This window comes from Belonocnema kinseyi, chromosome 6 (genome assembly GCF_010883055.1).
Source record: "Belonocnema kinseyi isolate 2016_QV_RU_SX_M_011 chromosome 6, B_treatae_v1, whole genome shotgun sequence".
In the NCBI taxonomy this organism is placed as follows: domain Eukaryota; kingdom Metazoa; phylum Arthropoda; class Insecta; order Hymenoptera; family Cynipidae; genus Belonocnema; species Belonocnema kinseyi.
Window position 1 is genome coordinate 565664 of NC_046662.1, and position 17176 is coordinate 582839.

At 27.3% G+C, this 17176-nt stretch overlaps 1 protein-coding gene across 1 annotated transcript in view; it reads right to left on the reverse strand.

The window, feature by feature from the left end:
- Positions 1 to 5450: 5450 nt before the first annotated feature.
- LOC117174654 (putative uncharacterized protein DDB_G0283527) overlaps positions 5451 to 17176 on the reverse strand; it is a 15972-nt gene continuing 4246 nt past the window's right edge. Inside the window, exons 2-4 of the mRNA XM_033363939.1 lie at positions 12562 to 12755; positions 5768 to 5828; positions 5451 to 5538 (exon numbers count right to left, since the gene is read on the reverse strand). Coding sequence (XP_033219830.1) covers positions 5768 to 5828; positions 12562 to 12755 — 255 coding nt within the window. The 3' untranslated portion in view covers positions 5451 to 5538. The remainder of the gene's footprint in view (positions 5539 to 5767; positions 5829 to 12561; positions 12756 to 17176) is intronic.

Sequence of the window (17176 nt, forward strand, 5' to 3'; positions counted from 1 at the left end):
ATGTTATCGGCAATCTAATTTAATCAACCATGTAAATTATAATTTATAATATAAGCCATTTCAGTCCACAATCGAATCCGCAATCCAATTAAATAATATTTGTTTCCATTTATTCCAAATCAATTCTTAATATGATCAAATTTAAAGTCTCTATTGTATTCTAGAATCTAATTCAATCTAAAATCTACATTTTAATCTATAATAGAAGCCAATTCAATCCACAATTAAATTCAAAATCAAATCAACCACATAATCCACAATCCAATAAAATCATATTTATTTCAGTTTTATCCAATTCAATTCATAATCTGATCTCATCCAAAACCTACATTATAATCCATAATCTAATTTAATATGAATTTGAATCTGAATTCAAATCCGCAATCCAAACATATCCAATCCCATCCACGATCCGATCCCATAAAGAATCTTATCCAATCCACAATTAATTCTCAAGGACAACACCATCCAAACCAAAATCCAATCCAATCCTCTATATTTCGATTTGATTGTATCTCATTTACATTCCAATATAATCCGCGATCTACATTACAATATGCCATCGAAAATCTAAGGCAATCCAATCCAAAATTGAATATAAAATTTTTGTTGTAGAACCCGAAAAAATAGAATCAAATTTATTCGAGCGTAATCCAATCCATGTACCACCTAATTTAATCCACCATTTAATCTTAAGTGTAACCCAATCCAACGTACGATTTATTCTAATCCTATTTATCGTCATTTCATCCAAAGCAATCCATAATTTGAATTTTAGTCAACTATTCAAGCCAATCCAATAAACTATTCAATCCAGTGAACGACATGATCACATCCACAATTGAATCTATCTTGCAATCCAATCCAATCCAATATACAAACTCATCCCGTCGACAAATAAATCTAACGTAAATCCAATCTAATCCACTTTTCAATACAATTTCTAAAATATTCCAATCCTGTTCAAAATAAAATAAAATTTAATCCAAAATATGCTTTTAAATCCACAATATACTCGAACTCAATCTAATTCGATCCACCATTTAATAAAATCCATGATCCTATTAAAAACACAATTTAATCGAATCCACATTACAATACATGGTTAAATCTAGTACATCAAAATTCAATCAAATTCTATCTCAATTAAATAACTAATCCACAATCCAATCCAAGATCAAATCCACGATCCAATCCACGATTCAATCCACGATCCAATCCACGATCCAATCCACGATCCAATCCACGATCCAATCCACGATCCAATCCACGATTCAATCAAATAATATCTACAACCCTATCAATTCCACAATATAATTCATAATCCAATTTAGTTCAATTCAACCGAATCCACAATACATTTGAATCGTCTATTTATTCCAACCATTATGAAATCGAATTTAATCCCATCCGGAATACACTCCAACCCACTGCAATATAATTCAATTCAATCCAATTCAATATAATCCAGAACATCGTTTCGTAAAATATTATCATTCTACGAAAATTACTATTGTTATAAACAAATTAACTAATTTCACCTTTTTGTCCATTAGCTTTGTCAAACTATTTTTGTCTTATTTTTCTCATTTCGCAATTTTGAAGGTGAATATTTTCTTTTCCTATTCCTGTTTGTGTTCTTATTTGTGTTTTGGATTGCATTTGGGTTTGACTTTTTGGTTCGTAGTCTTATATGGCCATAAAGAGTTTAGGTCCCCGGGTGAAAAAAATGTGAGGGCCATTGAACCATATGATTAATTAATCGTTGTCACGAAATTTTAGGATCGGAGAATAAAAGGGCCTCGGTAGTTGAATAGTGGAGTCATACAATCATTGGGTTTTTGAATCCTCATTTGTAAGGGTAGTGGATCATGTAGTCATAAAATGTTAGGCACCAATATTCGTAGGATATTAGGATAAAAAAGCCGTAAAATCGTAAGGCCATAAACTAAACTCATAAATTCTTATAGCCATTAATGCCCCGATTATTGAATTTCATGTTTGTAAAATAATGCGGACGTAAAATCTGTGGTCGTCAAATCGTATGATCGTCCAATCGTGAAATTGCAGTCCTAACATAGTAGAGCTGTATGATTTTAAATTGTAGGATCTTAGGATATCAAGGTCATAAAATATTAATGGCGTGGATTCTTTAGGGTCATAAAATAGCAGGACAGTTTGCTGACAGGGCACACAAATAGTAGTTACATCGTATGAAGATCGTTGGTGAATGCGGTGGAAGGAAAAGCAAATAATAGGATCATAAAATAACAGAGTCACAAAATAATATCACTATAAAATAACATAGTCATAAAATGTTGAGTTCATAAATTAATAGAACCGCAAAATAACATCCCGAAAAATAACAGATCACAAAAATATAGTCATAAAATGGAATGGTCATAAAATAACATGGTCATAAAGTAATGCAGTACTGAAACAAGTGACAAAATATTAGGTGGCAACATATTAGGTTCGTGAAATAGTAGTATCTTGTGGCATAGGGTCATAAAATAGTATGTTCATAAAACTGTAAAATCCTGTAATCATAAAAATGAAGAGTTGTGGGATGTAAAATGGCAGAGAGGTAAGGTTGGAAGGTCGTAAAGTTGTTTAGTCGTAAAGTTGTAAAATTGCAGGTTTGTTCAAAAGCCGCAGATGGCAAGTTTGGATGACTCTAAAACTTGCATGTTAGAGTTTGAAGTCGAGAATATGATCCCCTAAGCAGCACTAGAAGTCTCAAGGGTCGCGTTAAATCAACCGCATATAAGCTCGGGCAATGCCATGAACAGAAAAAGGTAGCTGAGATTGCTTCCGATAAACAAGGAAATGATGCGAGCGAAACGGAGGGCGGGAAAGTTTGAGCGCAGGATGACTGAAGAGGGACTCATATACAAGTCTAAGGATATTAGGGAGGGTGAAAAGGGAGGAGGGAAGCAAGTTAGCCTCTTAAGATAAAATAGAGAAAAGCAGACAAATCACCTGGAAAAAAGCCTTCCTTATTCTTATTGAGCACGTGCCCACTGCCCATATAAAACAGCCTTTATCACACTGGGGAAAAAAGCAGTTTTGGGGACAGAAATCAGCCGACTCTGCAAATCTCTAAAGATTGGAGCTTTCTTCAAATACTGATCTTAGCTATCTACTCAGCACCATATATCGATATTTTCTCGAAATGATGTAAAATTAGTCAATTTTATTTTCTTGAAAAGAACTTTCAATTTTAGAAGCTTTTGCATTTGTGAAATTGTTATAAACAAATTAATAAATATAACTGGATTCTGCTGATTTTTTATTGTTTGAATGCAGTACTTACACAGATTTTAATAACAGACTGTTTAAAATTATTGATTTATTGCAATCAAGAACCATAAAAATATGGAAGTAAATAGTTTAAACAAGTTTTATAAACAAATTCACTTATTTGACATTTCCAGGAGTAGGAGGTTTTTCTTTTTTGCGTAGTTATTTCGTTTTATCTAAAAAAAAAATCTGTACAGAAAATACCTGTATCTAAAAATATTTTTCATTATTATAAACAATTTTTTTTGACAAATTCACTTATTTGAAATTTTTAAGCGTAAAAAAGTTTCTTTTTTCATTACCACCTCTATTTACGTAATAAATAGAATTTATACACAATATACTGCCATCTAAGATTCTTTTTATTGTTATAAATAACACTTTTAAATAAATTGATTTATTCGATATTTCTATAAAAGAAAACTTTTTTTTTATGTGCTATTATTTCGTTTTTATTTAAAGAATAAAATTTAAACACAGGAGATTTATAAACAATAAATTGACAATTAATACTTCATCAGAAAACATTTGTCATTGTTATTAACAATTTTTATAAACAAATACACTCATTCGGCACTTTTATGCATATAATTTTTTTTCGGTTTCTTCAACATTTTTTCTTTACGTAAAAAACTAAATTCTTATATAACAGACTGAAATTTAACAACATTTTCATTGTTATAAATAATTGTAATAAGGAAATACACTTATTTTGTATTTCTCGCACATAAAATTTTTACTTTTTGTGTAATCATTTAATTTAATCTAATGAGTAAAATTCGAACACAAATGCTATCATAAAAAGCATTTTTGTAAAGTTATAAACATTTTTATAAACAAATTCACTTATTCGGCTTTCCTATGCCTAGAAAATTTTTTGTTTTCTTTAACCATTTTTCTTTACGAAAAAAACTAAATTTATATAAAACAGACTGAAATTTAAGAACATTTTTTATTGTTTGATATCATTCTTATAAACAAATTAAATTATTGTGCATTCTTTGCAGAGAAAATGTTTACTTTTTACGTAATTATTTTATTTATTCCAAAGAATAAAATTTGTATACAAAATACACTCATCAGAAAACATTTGTCATTATTATAAAAAAATTTTATAAACAAATTCAATTATTTGGCCTTTTTGTGCATAGAAACTTCTTTTGTTTTCTTCAACCTTTTTTCTCCACGTAAAAAACTAAATTCATGTACAACTGACTGCAATTTAACAACATTTCTATTTTTTGCGTAATTATTTCATTTTGCCCGAAGCATAAAATTTGTACACAAGACTTCCATCAAGTGAAATTTGTCATTGTCATAAAAATGTGTTTAAAAAAATTAACTCATTTGGTATTTTATTGTATACAAAATTTTTTTATTCTCTGTAATAAATTATTTTCATGTTAAAAACAACATTTATACATAATAAACCGCAATTTAGCAAAATTTTTAATTTTTATAAATAATTCTTATGAAAAAATTCACTTGTTTGAATTCCTATGCATTGTTCCCTTACGCTTAATTGTTTGGTTTAATCTTAAAAATAAAATTTTATTTAATAGAATTATATCCAGAAACGTTTGTCATTGTAATTGACAATTTTATAGAGTAGCTCAATAATGTGGCATTTGACTAGATATAACACTTTTCTGGTTTGTATATTTATTTATAATTATCCAAATCATGGCAGTTTAAAAAAATATATTCCTATCTAAGATCGTTTATAATAATTATAAACAATTATTTTAAACAAATTCACCTATTTAAAAATTTCTATTCATTGCATTTTTTTGCGTACTTATTTCTTTTTGTTTGAAAAATAAAATTCGTAAACAATAGAATTTCATTTAGCAACATATTCTATTGTTATAAACAATTCTTATAAACTTATTCATTTGGAATTTTTATGGATACAAAATTTTTATTTTCTACTTAATCATTTTCTTTCATTTAGGAAATAAAATTTGTACACTATAGACTTTTATATCCAACTAATTTTTTTATTGTTATAAACCGATTATAATCAAGAAATTCACTTATTTGTTATTTTTGTGAAGAATAAATTATTATTTTCCGAGGAATGATTTTTTTCATCTAAAGAATAAAACATGTTCACACAATAAAGTGCAATCCTACAAGTTTTTTCATTGTTAATGACGATATCATGGAAAAATTATCTGATTCACCATCTCTTCATAGAAAATTCTTCATTCCTGCATAATCATTCTGTTTCACCTGAAGAATAAAATTATTTAATTTAGTAGAACAATTGGGCTACTTAAGGGTAGAAAGAAGGTTTTATACGTTAAAAAAAATCTGGCTTTGACAGTTCAGAATTTATTGCAAGATCGAATTTTCCAGTTAATCTGAAATTTTTTCTGACTTTCATTATATGGAATACATTTTTTAGTTTTGTATAGGTCTTAATTTTTTTAATTCAGCATCATTTATATTCACTTTTTACCTAGCTTTGTTCAGTGTTTCCATCAATATTAACATTAGTGTTAACATTCGAATTAGGATTCCTGTAAAGAAGCAATAATGAATTAATTAATTATCAGAGAAGAAATAAAATTCTAAGCTTAACATATTTTATTTCATTTTATACTTCATTTTTTATAAATATAAACATTTCTGGTATGTACAGTGGAAAATTTATATTTTAATATTATTGTTAGAATTTTTGTAAAATATCAGTATTTATTATTGAAGAAGATGGAAAAACCAATTTTTTTATTTTAGGTTTTAGTTGAATATTCACAGAGTCTGAAATGTTGCTCGGTCCGACACACTTTCGTTAGTACAGATTTTGAAATTCAAAACTAAAAAAAAAAATTGTAGTGGCAGTGAAATTTATTTTCCAAGCCATATTGTTAATTCTTAACTATGAAATATAATATTAAATTATATCTGTAAAAAACAATCCTTCTCATTCGGACCGCCAGGCAAAGCTGTCAGATCGTGGCCAAAATTTACCCCGAACATACCAACCGTTTGGGAGCCACAAAACAGAAGGTTCATGATTACCACTGTAAGTTTAGGTGTAAGCACATAAATTAAAAACAAAAAATTTAAAAAATTTTTTTCAACAATATATTAAAATTTTTAAACAAAAACTTACATTTTAATCCCAAAAGCTGAATTATATACTAAAAAAGGAATTTTTAACAAAATACATGAATTTTGCACAAACACTAATTTTCTATACAAAGGATTAATGTTGAGCCATAGTTAAATTTTCGAGAAAAAAAAATTAGTTTTCGACCAAAAAAGACGAGTATTCAATAAAATAAAAAAATTTCAACTAATAAAGATCACTTTTCAATGACACGTAAAATAGTTAAATTTGTAGTTAAGAAGAATTAATTTTTAGCCAAAAACAAAAAGAATTTTCTAAAAAAGGATCAATTTTCAGAAAACAAAATTTTTCCAAATAAATTGATGAATCATCAACCAAAAAAAAAACGAAATTTTTCACAAAGTACTATCACTTTTAACCAGGAAATATGAGAAAATGCGTTAAAATTCTTTGAAATCGCTTTAAATTATTTAAATTAATTGAAAATTTCTTGGCCTGCTTTAAAATGTACTAAAAAATTATTAATGATTTAAAAACTCTTGAAATTTTTCAAAGCTCATGACTATTTATTGCATTCTTAAAAATACCCTAAAATATTTCAAATAATTTAAAATCTCATACTTAATTATTAAGGTCAATCAAAAATTCCTTTAAATCTATTAAAATATCTTAAAATATAACAAATCCTTCAAAATATTATATTAAATTACTTTAATTAATTGAAAATTTCTTGGAATCTTTTAAAATTCTCTCAAATTTTTCAAGTCCTTCAAAATCTTTTGAAATACCCAAAACTTTGTTTTAAGATTTCGAAAGTACTTTTGAATGTTTTTAAATAACTCTTCTAAAGTTTGGTAAATTCTTTAAAATTCCTTAAAATTTTTTAATAAGATGAAAATCCCTTAACATCTTTTAAAAGATCCTAAAAATGTAAAAACCTTAAAAATCTTGTAAAATATCTAGAACTTCTTTTAAAGATTTCTAAAGTACTTTGGAATTTTTTTAAGTACCCCTTCTAATAATTTTTAAGCCTTCGAAATTCCTTTTTAAATCTCTAAAATTTTTTAAAGCTCTTGAAAACTCTTTGAAATTAAAATTTAAAAAAAATTTTTAAAGTTTTTTGGAATTTGTTTAAGTATTTTTAATTTTTATTTATTTTCATACATTGAAAATTCCTTTACATCTTTGAAAACTTGCTGAAACATTTAAAATCCTTAAAAATCTTTTGAAGTCCCTTAAAAATTTTTAAAGCTCTTGAAAATATCTTGAAATTCTAAAAATACCATGAAATATTTCAAATCTTTTAAAATATCGTATTAAATTACTGTATTCAATTAAAAACTCCTTAGAATCTTTTAAAACTCTTTAAAATTTTTCAAATTATTCAAAATCTTTTGAAATTTCTATAACTTTTTTTTAAAGATTTTTAAAGTACTTTGGAATTTTTTTAAATATCCGTTCTAAAAATTTTAGATTCTGTGACAGTCCTTTAAGTTATAAAAAGAAATAAAAAATTCCTTGACCACTTTTAAAACGTCCAGAAATATGTAAAATCCTTAAAGATCTTTTAAAATCTCTTGAAATTGGTTAAAGATCTTTAAAAAATTTTGAAATCTTAAAAATACCCTGAAATAATTCAAATTCTTTGAAATCTCACACTAAATTATTAAGATCAGTTAAAAATTCCTTGAAATCCATTAAGAAATTTTAAAATATTTCAAATCCTTTAAAATGTCATATTAAATTTTTGTCATTAATTGAATATTCTTTGGAATCTTTTAAAATTCTCTCAAATTTTTCAAATCCTTCAAAATCTTTTGAAATACCTAGAACTTTTTTTTAAAATTTCCTAAGTACTTTGGAATTTTTAAAAATAACACTTCTAAAATTTTCCCAAGATTTCTAAATTTCAATCTCAAACTATACAAAATTTCAAGAGCTTTACACGATTTTTAAGGGTTTTAAATATTTGAGGATATTTTAAAGGATGTCACGGAATTTTCAATTTAATCAAATGATTTTAATAATTTAGCATGAGATTTTAAAGGATTTAAAATATTTCAGGGCATTTTTAAAATTTCAAGGAATTTTCAAGAGCTTAGAAAAATTGTAAGAGATATCAAAAGGTTTTAATTATAAATTAATTTCAATAATTTAAAGCGATTTCTAAGAATTTTCATGCATTTTCTCAAACTTCATGGTTGAAAGTGGAACTACTTTGTTGAAATTCTTTTTTTTGTTGATCATTCATCAATTTAGTTTTAAAAAACTTGCATTCTGAAAATTTAACAATTTTGTAGAAAATTCTTTTTGTTTTTGCTGACAATTCATGTTTTTTAATTACAAATTTAACTATTCCGTGTTTCGTTGGAAAGTGATCTTTTTTAGTTGAAATTTTTTCTATTTGAATGAATACTAGTCTTTCTCGGTAGGAAATTAATCTTTTTTGTTTAAAATTTAACTATGGTTAAACATTAATTTTTTGCATAGAAAATTAGTCTTGATGCAAAATAAATTTTGATTTGTGCAAAATTCATGTACTTTATTAAAAATGCTTTTTTTTAGTAAACAATTTAGCTTTTTAGTTGAAAATTTAACTTTTTGTTTAAAAATGTAACTATCTTGTTAAAAAGAATTTATTTTTTCCTTAATTCATGTGTTTTATTAAAAATTCATTTTTTGGCAGAAAACTAATTGTTTTGGTTGAAAGTTGAACTATTTCTATTAAAAGTTAGTCAACTATTAATAAATATTGATATAATATTACATAATTATAATATTAACATGATTTATATATATATATATATATATATATAAATAATAGTAATAATATTCATACTGCATACATCTGGAAAAATAAAACCTCAAAATCGACGCATGCATGAAATCGAGAATCCTGTGAAAAATTAAAATCGCTTTTTGGATAATAATGTAACTGTTTGTTTAAAAATGTAACTATTTTATTGAAACTAATTCAAAATTTTTTTCAAATCGGGATCGAGTAATAAATAGAACACTGCCGAAGTTTTCCGAAGCTTTCAGATCGGCAATCATCGAGCAGCAGAAAACCTGAGAAAAACGAAGTTCAAGTCGTGCATTCTCGGCTTACCCACAACTTACAGTGGTAATCATGCACCTTCTGTTTTGTAGCACCCAAACGGTAGGTATGTTCGGGGTAAACTTGTGCCACGATCTGGCAGCTTTGCAGTTAGGAATCGAACCCAGGTCTACAGATTAGCGGTAGGGTGCTCTTACCACTAAGCTACTGAAGAGATAAAAAAAGAATCTGTTTTCACAGATATGTCATACATCAAGGTTTTCTGCAATGTCAGTAGTCAGATTTTAGAAATCTGTATTATCATCGTGGATGGTAATGACCACTCAGATGAAGATACTATTGACACTACGTGAAAATAGAAATCTACATTATCAATCTAAGATAACCCTCAAGTTTATAATTTTTTGCTCTTTCTAAAATTTTAGTAATTAGTTTTATCTGTGAAGAAAGATCCCTCTACTTTGATCCGCTAGGAATCGAACCCAAATGTAAAGATTTCCGGTCGGGTGTTCTTTTCTATAATATTAGTATTTTTATCTGATCGGTCGTTACCGTCCCCGATAGTACAGATTTCTTAAATAATTTCAATGATTATTTAAACTATTATTACTTACTCTGTAAATTCTCAAAATTTTTATTTAATGCAAACTCCATAAAAATAATGTAATAAGAAAAACCAACAACTTTTAGTTGACAGTTAATTCTTTTTTGGTCAAAAAGTCTACTCTTATATTTCATGTAGAGAATTTATCTTTTTGGTTAAAACCTAATTATTTTGTTGAAAAATTTATTTTTTTGTTGTTCAAAATTCTACACTTTTGTTAATAATTCATCTCTTTTTATTAAAAATTTTTCATTGAAATTTTAACAGATTTTTAGAAAAATAATATGAAATATTTACCCACTATCTACTTTATCAGTTAAAATTTCATTTCGTCGGTTGAATCTTTATATTTTAGATTAAAAATTAAAATTTTTTCTTGAAGAATACATATTTTCTTCTTGAGCCGCAACTGTTTTGTAGAAATTTTTTTCTAATGTTATCTGTCTTGGGTAGAAAATTCAGCTTTATTGGTTGAGAATTCAACGACTTGGTTGAAAATTGAACTAATTTGTTAGAAATCTATTTTCTCGGCTTAATATTTATCATTTTATTAAAAAATTCATCTCTTCGGTTGAATAATCATATTGTCGATTGAAATTTAATATTTTTTATTCAAAAAATCATTTTTTACCTTTGAAAGAAAAATGAACTTCTGGTTTGTGGTTTAAAATTAATATTTTTGTTTAAAATTTAATTCATTGATTAACAATTGACCTATTTGATTAGAAATTCGATTTTTTAGTTGCAAATAAACTAATCTAATAAAGCTATATATTTTAGAGTTAAGAATGTAACTGTTTTATAGAAAATTCGTTTTTTAAATTGAGAATCGATTAATTTGTTTCATAAAAAAATAGATTTTTTTTAATTTATATTTTTCGTTTGAAAATTTAGATTTTTGTTAAAAAAATTGTATTGAGTTATACGAAATATCTCTTTTTCTCGTGTGAAAATGCTTCGACTTGAGTTCGACTTGAATTGCCCCCAATCAAGACATGTTGAAGACTTGAAGTCGAAAAGGTCGACTTAAGCATGTCTCAATTTTGAGACGGAGCCAGACTTCAATTTATGTCTTGGAGACATGTTTCTATGTAGTGAAGACATAAATTTATCTCTTGAGTAAAATTTTTATGCCTTCAACACGTTTGTTTTTCCGTAATTCGAACAGTTTAGGAGATCCTTCAATAAAGTTACAATTTTTATTTTTTTGAAGAAAATTTTCAAGGGTTATACTCGTTTAGTCCCACAGATTCTGAATTTTTTAAATAAAAAATAAGTAATCTAATAATTACAAAAAATTTTCATTTTTCAATTTTAATCTCATTTATGAGCCGAAAAAGGTTCGTATTAGGACAGGTTTACTTGAGACAAGTGAACGCCGTTTTACCTGTCGTGGTCATAAAAGTAAGACGAAAGATTATTTCTCGACTCAATTATAAGGCGCAGTCGGACATCGATGTCTTGAAGACCAACTCAAGACATAACCAAGTCGAACTCAAGTCGAAGCATTTTTATACGAGTTAGCATGAAAATTAATTTTCTTTTGTTACTTATTCAAATATTTTGTTGAAAATTATTTATTCTTAATTGAAAATTTATTCCCTTGGTTGCTAATACTTTTTTTCATAATTAACTTCTTACTAAATCTTTAACTTTAATATGCTGAATTTCTAAAAATAAAAGCAAAAATCTAGCGACCAAATTTGGGAAACCACCATAAAATTGAAAAATTTAAATTCGAATTTATCTTCTTAAATTTTAAGTTTTACTTTTTGTTTCTTGTCGAAATGGATCACTTTAATTGAAGATTCAATTATTTGGTTAAAAATTCACGTATTTTGTTGAAAACTAGTATTTTTGGTTGAAATATCAACTTTTATATTTTTGGTTAAGAAGTGATCTTTTTTGGTTAAAAATGTATCATTTTTGTTAGAAATTTTAACCTTCAGTTAAAAATTTAACAGATGTGCGCCACTTTTTTTTTTAACTGTCAGTTCAATTATTCTATTTTGTTTAAAACTTCTCTTTTTACGGTAGACAATTCAATTATTTGTTTGCAAATCCAACGATTTAGTATTAAATTCAACTATTTGGTTAAAAATTAACTTTTTTGTTGAAAATCCATATTTTGTGTTTAAATTTATATCTCGTGTTAAATTTGTTTGTTTCTTTGTTGAAGATAAAGCATTTATGTTAAAAATTATCTCGTTGTTTCTAAATCTATCGAAATTGTTAATAATCTGTTTTCTTTATTCAAAAAAAAAAAATTATTTTTTTAATTTTTTAGATTTGAAACTTAACTATTCCGTTTTTGGTTTAAAAGAGAACTTTTTTCTTGAAAATTTGCGTATTTTGTTAAAATTTCTCAATCATTAAATTTTAAGATCGTAAAATCGTAGGATAGTAGAATAGTAAAATCGCTCTGCTTTTAAGGCTTTCGTAAATTGAGTTTTGTTGTTTAGTAAAATGAAATTGAAAATAAAATATTTTATACACTGATAGTAATAAAATTGTTACTCATTGCTTGGCGCATGGAGACTTCTGCGAAATGAAGCACCATTTGAGTTGACATTGGTGTTTAAATTTGTATTGGTGTTCTCATTCGCTTGTCTTGAATTGGGAATATATCCAAACGGAGCTACTGGATTTACTGGTGGATAATGAAATGGTGAAACAAATCTAGCTCCTCCATACCCATACGGAGCAGACCACTGAAATAAATTAAAGCTCAATATTTACATGTTTCAAGTTTGCGAAATTTTCGAAAGGTGAGTTATCATGCAACTCCATAGTTCAGTAATAAGTTAATAAGTTTCTGAATTCACTATCCTAAACAAATTTTTGTTTTGAAAAAAGTTCTTCTCATTTGGCTTCGCTGGGAATCGAACCACAGAACTTCCGACTGCCCGTTGGGTGCTTTCCCATTAAGCTACTAGAGAGATCGAATGAAGAATCCCTTTTCAGAAATACACACATTATTATGACAGTTGTGATGAGTTAAAATTTTTAAAGAATGCGTATTCTCATCAAAGAAGAACAAAATTTTTAAAGTTCTTTAGAGTGTAGATGCAGTTTTTAATAAAAAATATTGTTGAATACATTTTTTTCTGAAAAAAGATTTCCTTTCGTTTCGCTGGGGATCGACCCTCAGAACTTTCGACTGCCCGTTGGGTGCTTTCCCATTAAGCTACTAGAGAGATCAAAAGAAGAATCCCTTTTCAGAAATACACACATTATTATGACAGTTGTGATGAGTGAAAATTTTTAAAGAATGCGTATTCTCATCAAAGAAGAACAAAATTTTTAAAGTTCTTTAGAGTGTAGATGCAGTTTTTAATAAAAAATATTGTTGAATACATTTTTTTCTGAAAAAAGATTTCCTTTCGTTTCACTGGGGATCGACCCTCAGAACTTTCGACTGCCCGTTGGGTGCTTTCCCATTAAGCTACTAGAGAGATCAAAAGAAGAATCCTTTTCCAGAAATACACACATTATTATGCCAGATGTTACAAGTCAATTTTTTCGAGGAATCTGTTTTTTCAGCAGAGAATAAAAAAATTTCTTAACATCTTGAAAGAAACGATCAAGCTTTGAATTTAAAATATTCATTAAAAAATTTTTTTATGAAAAAATAACTTCTCCTTTCGTTCCGTTCCGAATCACATCACAGAATTTCCTATTTCCGATTTAGGTGCTTTCCCATTAACCTACTAGGGAGACCGAAGGGAGAATCCTTTTCCAGAAATACCAACATTATTATGCCAGGTGTGATAAGTCAATGTTTTCAATGAAATATGTATTAACAGCAAAAATTATAAGAATTTCTTAACATCTTCACTGACAAGATGGAGCTATGCATTACAAAATTTGTTAACTACATTTTCTTATAAAAAAAATTCTCCTTTCGTTCTGTTCCGAATCGAACCACAAAACTTCCGATTCCAGGTCGGGTGCTTTCCCATTAAGCTACTAGAGAGATCGAAAGAAGAATCCCTTTTCAGAAATACACACATTATTATGGCAGTTGTGATGAGTTACAATTTTTAAAGAATGCGTATTCTCATCAAAGAAGAACAAAATTTTTAAAGTGCTTTAGAGTGTAGATGCAGTTTTTAATAAAAAATATTGTTGAATACATTTTTTTCTGAAAAAAGATTTCCTTTCGTTTCGCTGGGGATCGACCCTCAGAACTTTCGACTGCCCGTTGGGTGCTTTCCCATTAAGCTACTAGAGAGATCAAAAGAAGAATCCTTTTCCAGAAAAACACACATTATTATGCCAGGTTTGATAAGTCAATGTTTTCAATGAAATATGTATTAACAGCAAAAAATATAAGAATTTCTTAACATCTTTACGGACAAGATGGAGCTATGCATTAAAAAATTTGTTAACTACATTTTTTTATTAAAAAAAAATTCTCCTTTCGTTCTGTTCCGAATCGAACCACAAAACTTCCGATTCCAGGTCGGGTGCTTTCCCATTAAGCTACTAGAGAGATCGAAAGAAGAATCCCATTTCCGAAATACACACATTATTATGGCAGTTGTGATTAGTTACAATTTTTAAAGAATGCGTATTCTCATCAAAGAAGAACAAAATTTTTAAAGTTCTTTAGAGTGTAGATGCAGTTTTTAATAAAAAATTTTGTTGAATACATTTTTTTCTGAAAAAAGATTTCCTTTCGTTTCACTGGGGATCGACCCTCAGAAGTTCGGATTTCCGGGCGGGTGCTTTTCCATTAAGCTACTAGAGATACTGTATGGTAGTAGATACTGGTTAATAATTAATATTCATGGTTTAAGAGTCCAATACTTTATTTTTGGTTTATAATTCATCTCGTTTAGTTTAAAAATTTTACTATATGCTTGAAAATCTAAGTATTTTTTGGAAAATGCAGTTATGTCAAAAACTCATCTTTTTGGTCAAAAAATAGTTCTTTTATTAAAAGTTAAAGTAGTTTTTTAACTATTTGTTTTTTGTGGAAAATTCAAACTTAACGGTAAAAATCAAATTCCTTGGATAAAAATAAACTTCTTTAAAAAAAAATTTTTTTCTGTCAAGAATGATTTTTTTTACCTAACTCCATAACTCTTATTTTTGGTTAAAAAATAATAACTTCTAGTTGCAAAGTTTAATATTTTTAAAATTAAATTGTCTGTTAAAAACTAAGACATTCGGGTTGAAACTCTAACCATTTTTTAGAAATTTTTTGTTTGTTTGAAAATGCAACGCTGTGGTACAAAATTAAATGATTTGTTTGAAAATAATTTTAAACGAAACAGTTGGCACTTGATCTGGCTTGCAGACAATTCGTCTTTTTTGTTTTCAGAATGAAAAAATATGGTTGAAAATTCATGTACTTTGTTAAATATTTATTTTTCGAGGTTCAGCTCTTTGGTTAAAAATTAATCTATTTAAATTTTTTTAAAAAATTTTGTACACAATCTATTTTATTTCTGAAAATTTAACTATTTGGTTCAAAATTGTGCTTTTTGGGAAAAAATTCAACTACTTTGTTGAAAGTTTATGTATTTTGTTTAAAATTGCACTTTTCTGTTTGAAAGTCATCTTTTTTGGTTGAAAATTTAACTATTTTGGTATTAAATTCACTTCTTCTTTTAAAAATTAAACTGCAAAATTTCTTGGTTAAAGATTAAATAATTTTGACTAATGCTCTTATTTTTTGTCAAAATTGTTAGAAATTAAAAAAATCAAAACTCTAATGATCAAATTTATACACGCTGGATTGTGGAACATGAATCTTATTAATTGGGATTTATTCGACTGGGTTGGATTGTTAATTGAATTCTGGATTGAATTCAAGCGTGGAATGGATTAAAATTTCAGTTGATTGGAAATTGGATTAGAATAGATTGTGCTTTTGATTGACATGTAGATTAGAATACATCGTGGATTGGACTTGAATTAAGAATTTTGAATTAAGTATTATGTATTGTAGATTGTAAATTGTGGATTGTAGATAACAGGTTGTAGATTTATTATAATATTCGATTGAATTCAATTGTGGATTGGACTGGAATTCGAATTGAAATAGAATGCGGATTATGTATTCTAGATAGTGGAAAGTGAATTGTGGATTTTACTAGATTGGATTTCATAAAATGGGATTGGATGATAAATTTTATACTGGATTGAATGTAAGTTTGGATTGGATTGGAATTTTGATTAGATTGAAATAAAATTGGAATTAATTTGGATTATGAATAAGAGATTGCCGATTGTAGATTGATGATTATATTCGATTAAATTCAATTGGAATGCATTGGATTGTAAAGTGGACTGGAATTCAAATTGCAATAGATTGTGGATTTTAAAAATAGTGGAATCTCAATTGTGGATAGTTAAGCGTACATTGTGTATTGTACTAGATTGGATTTGATTGGGATGGTCTGTAACATAAAGTGGATTCGAATAGATTATTTATCGTATTTGGATTATGGATTGTCGATTGAGCATTGTGCAATGTGAATGATAGATTTCAGATTGTAGATTGAGGATTACATTCGATTAATTTCGATTGAACAGGATTGGATTGTGGATTGGACTGGAGTTTAAATATGCAATATATTGTGGATTCAACAATAGTGGATTCTGGATAGTGGAATGTGAATTGTGGATCGCCTTATATTGGATTTTATTAGGCTCAGATGGATTATAAAGTTAATCGTGGATTGAGTTTAAGTGCGGATTGTAATAAAAAATTGGATTGGATTAGAATTTCGTTTAGATTGGAATCGATTGGAATGCCTATTGAAAAGTGGATTTAAATATCTCGTAGATTAAATTTGAAATGTGGATGGTCGGTTGTGAATTTTAAATTGCGGAATTCAGATTGTAGATTGAGGATTATATTTTATTGAATTCGATTGGAGTCGATTGGATTGTGGATTAGACTAGGGCTTAAATTTCAATAGAGTGTGCATTCTAAAAATAGTTTATTGTGGATAGTAGAATGTGAATTGTGGATTGCGTTAAATTAGTTTTTTTTTGGCTGGGCTGGATTGTAAATTTAATTGTGGATTGAGTTCAAATGAGCATTGTATTAAAAATTGGATTAGATCGGAATTTCGTTTAGATTGAAATCGATTGGAATGCCTATTGAAAAGTGGAT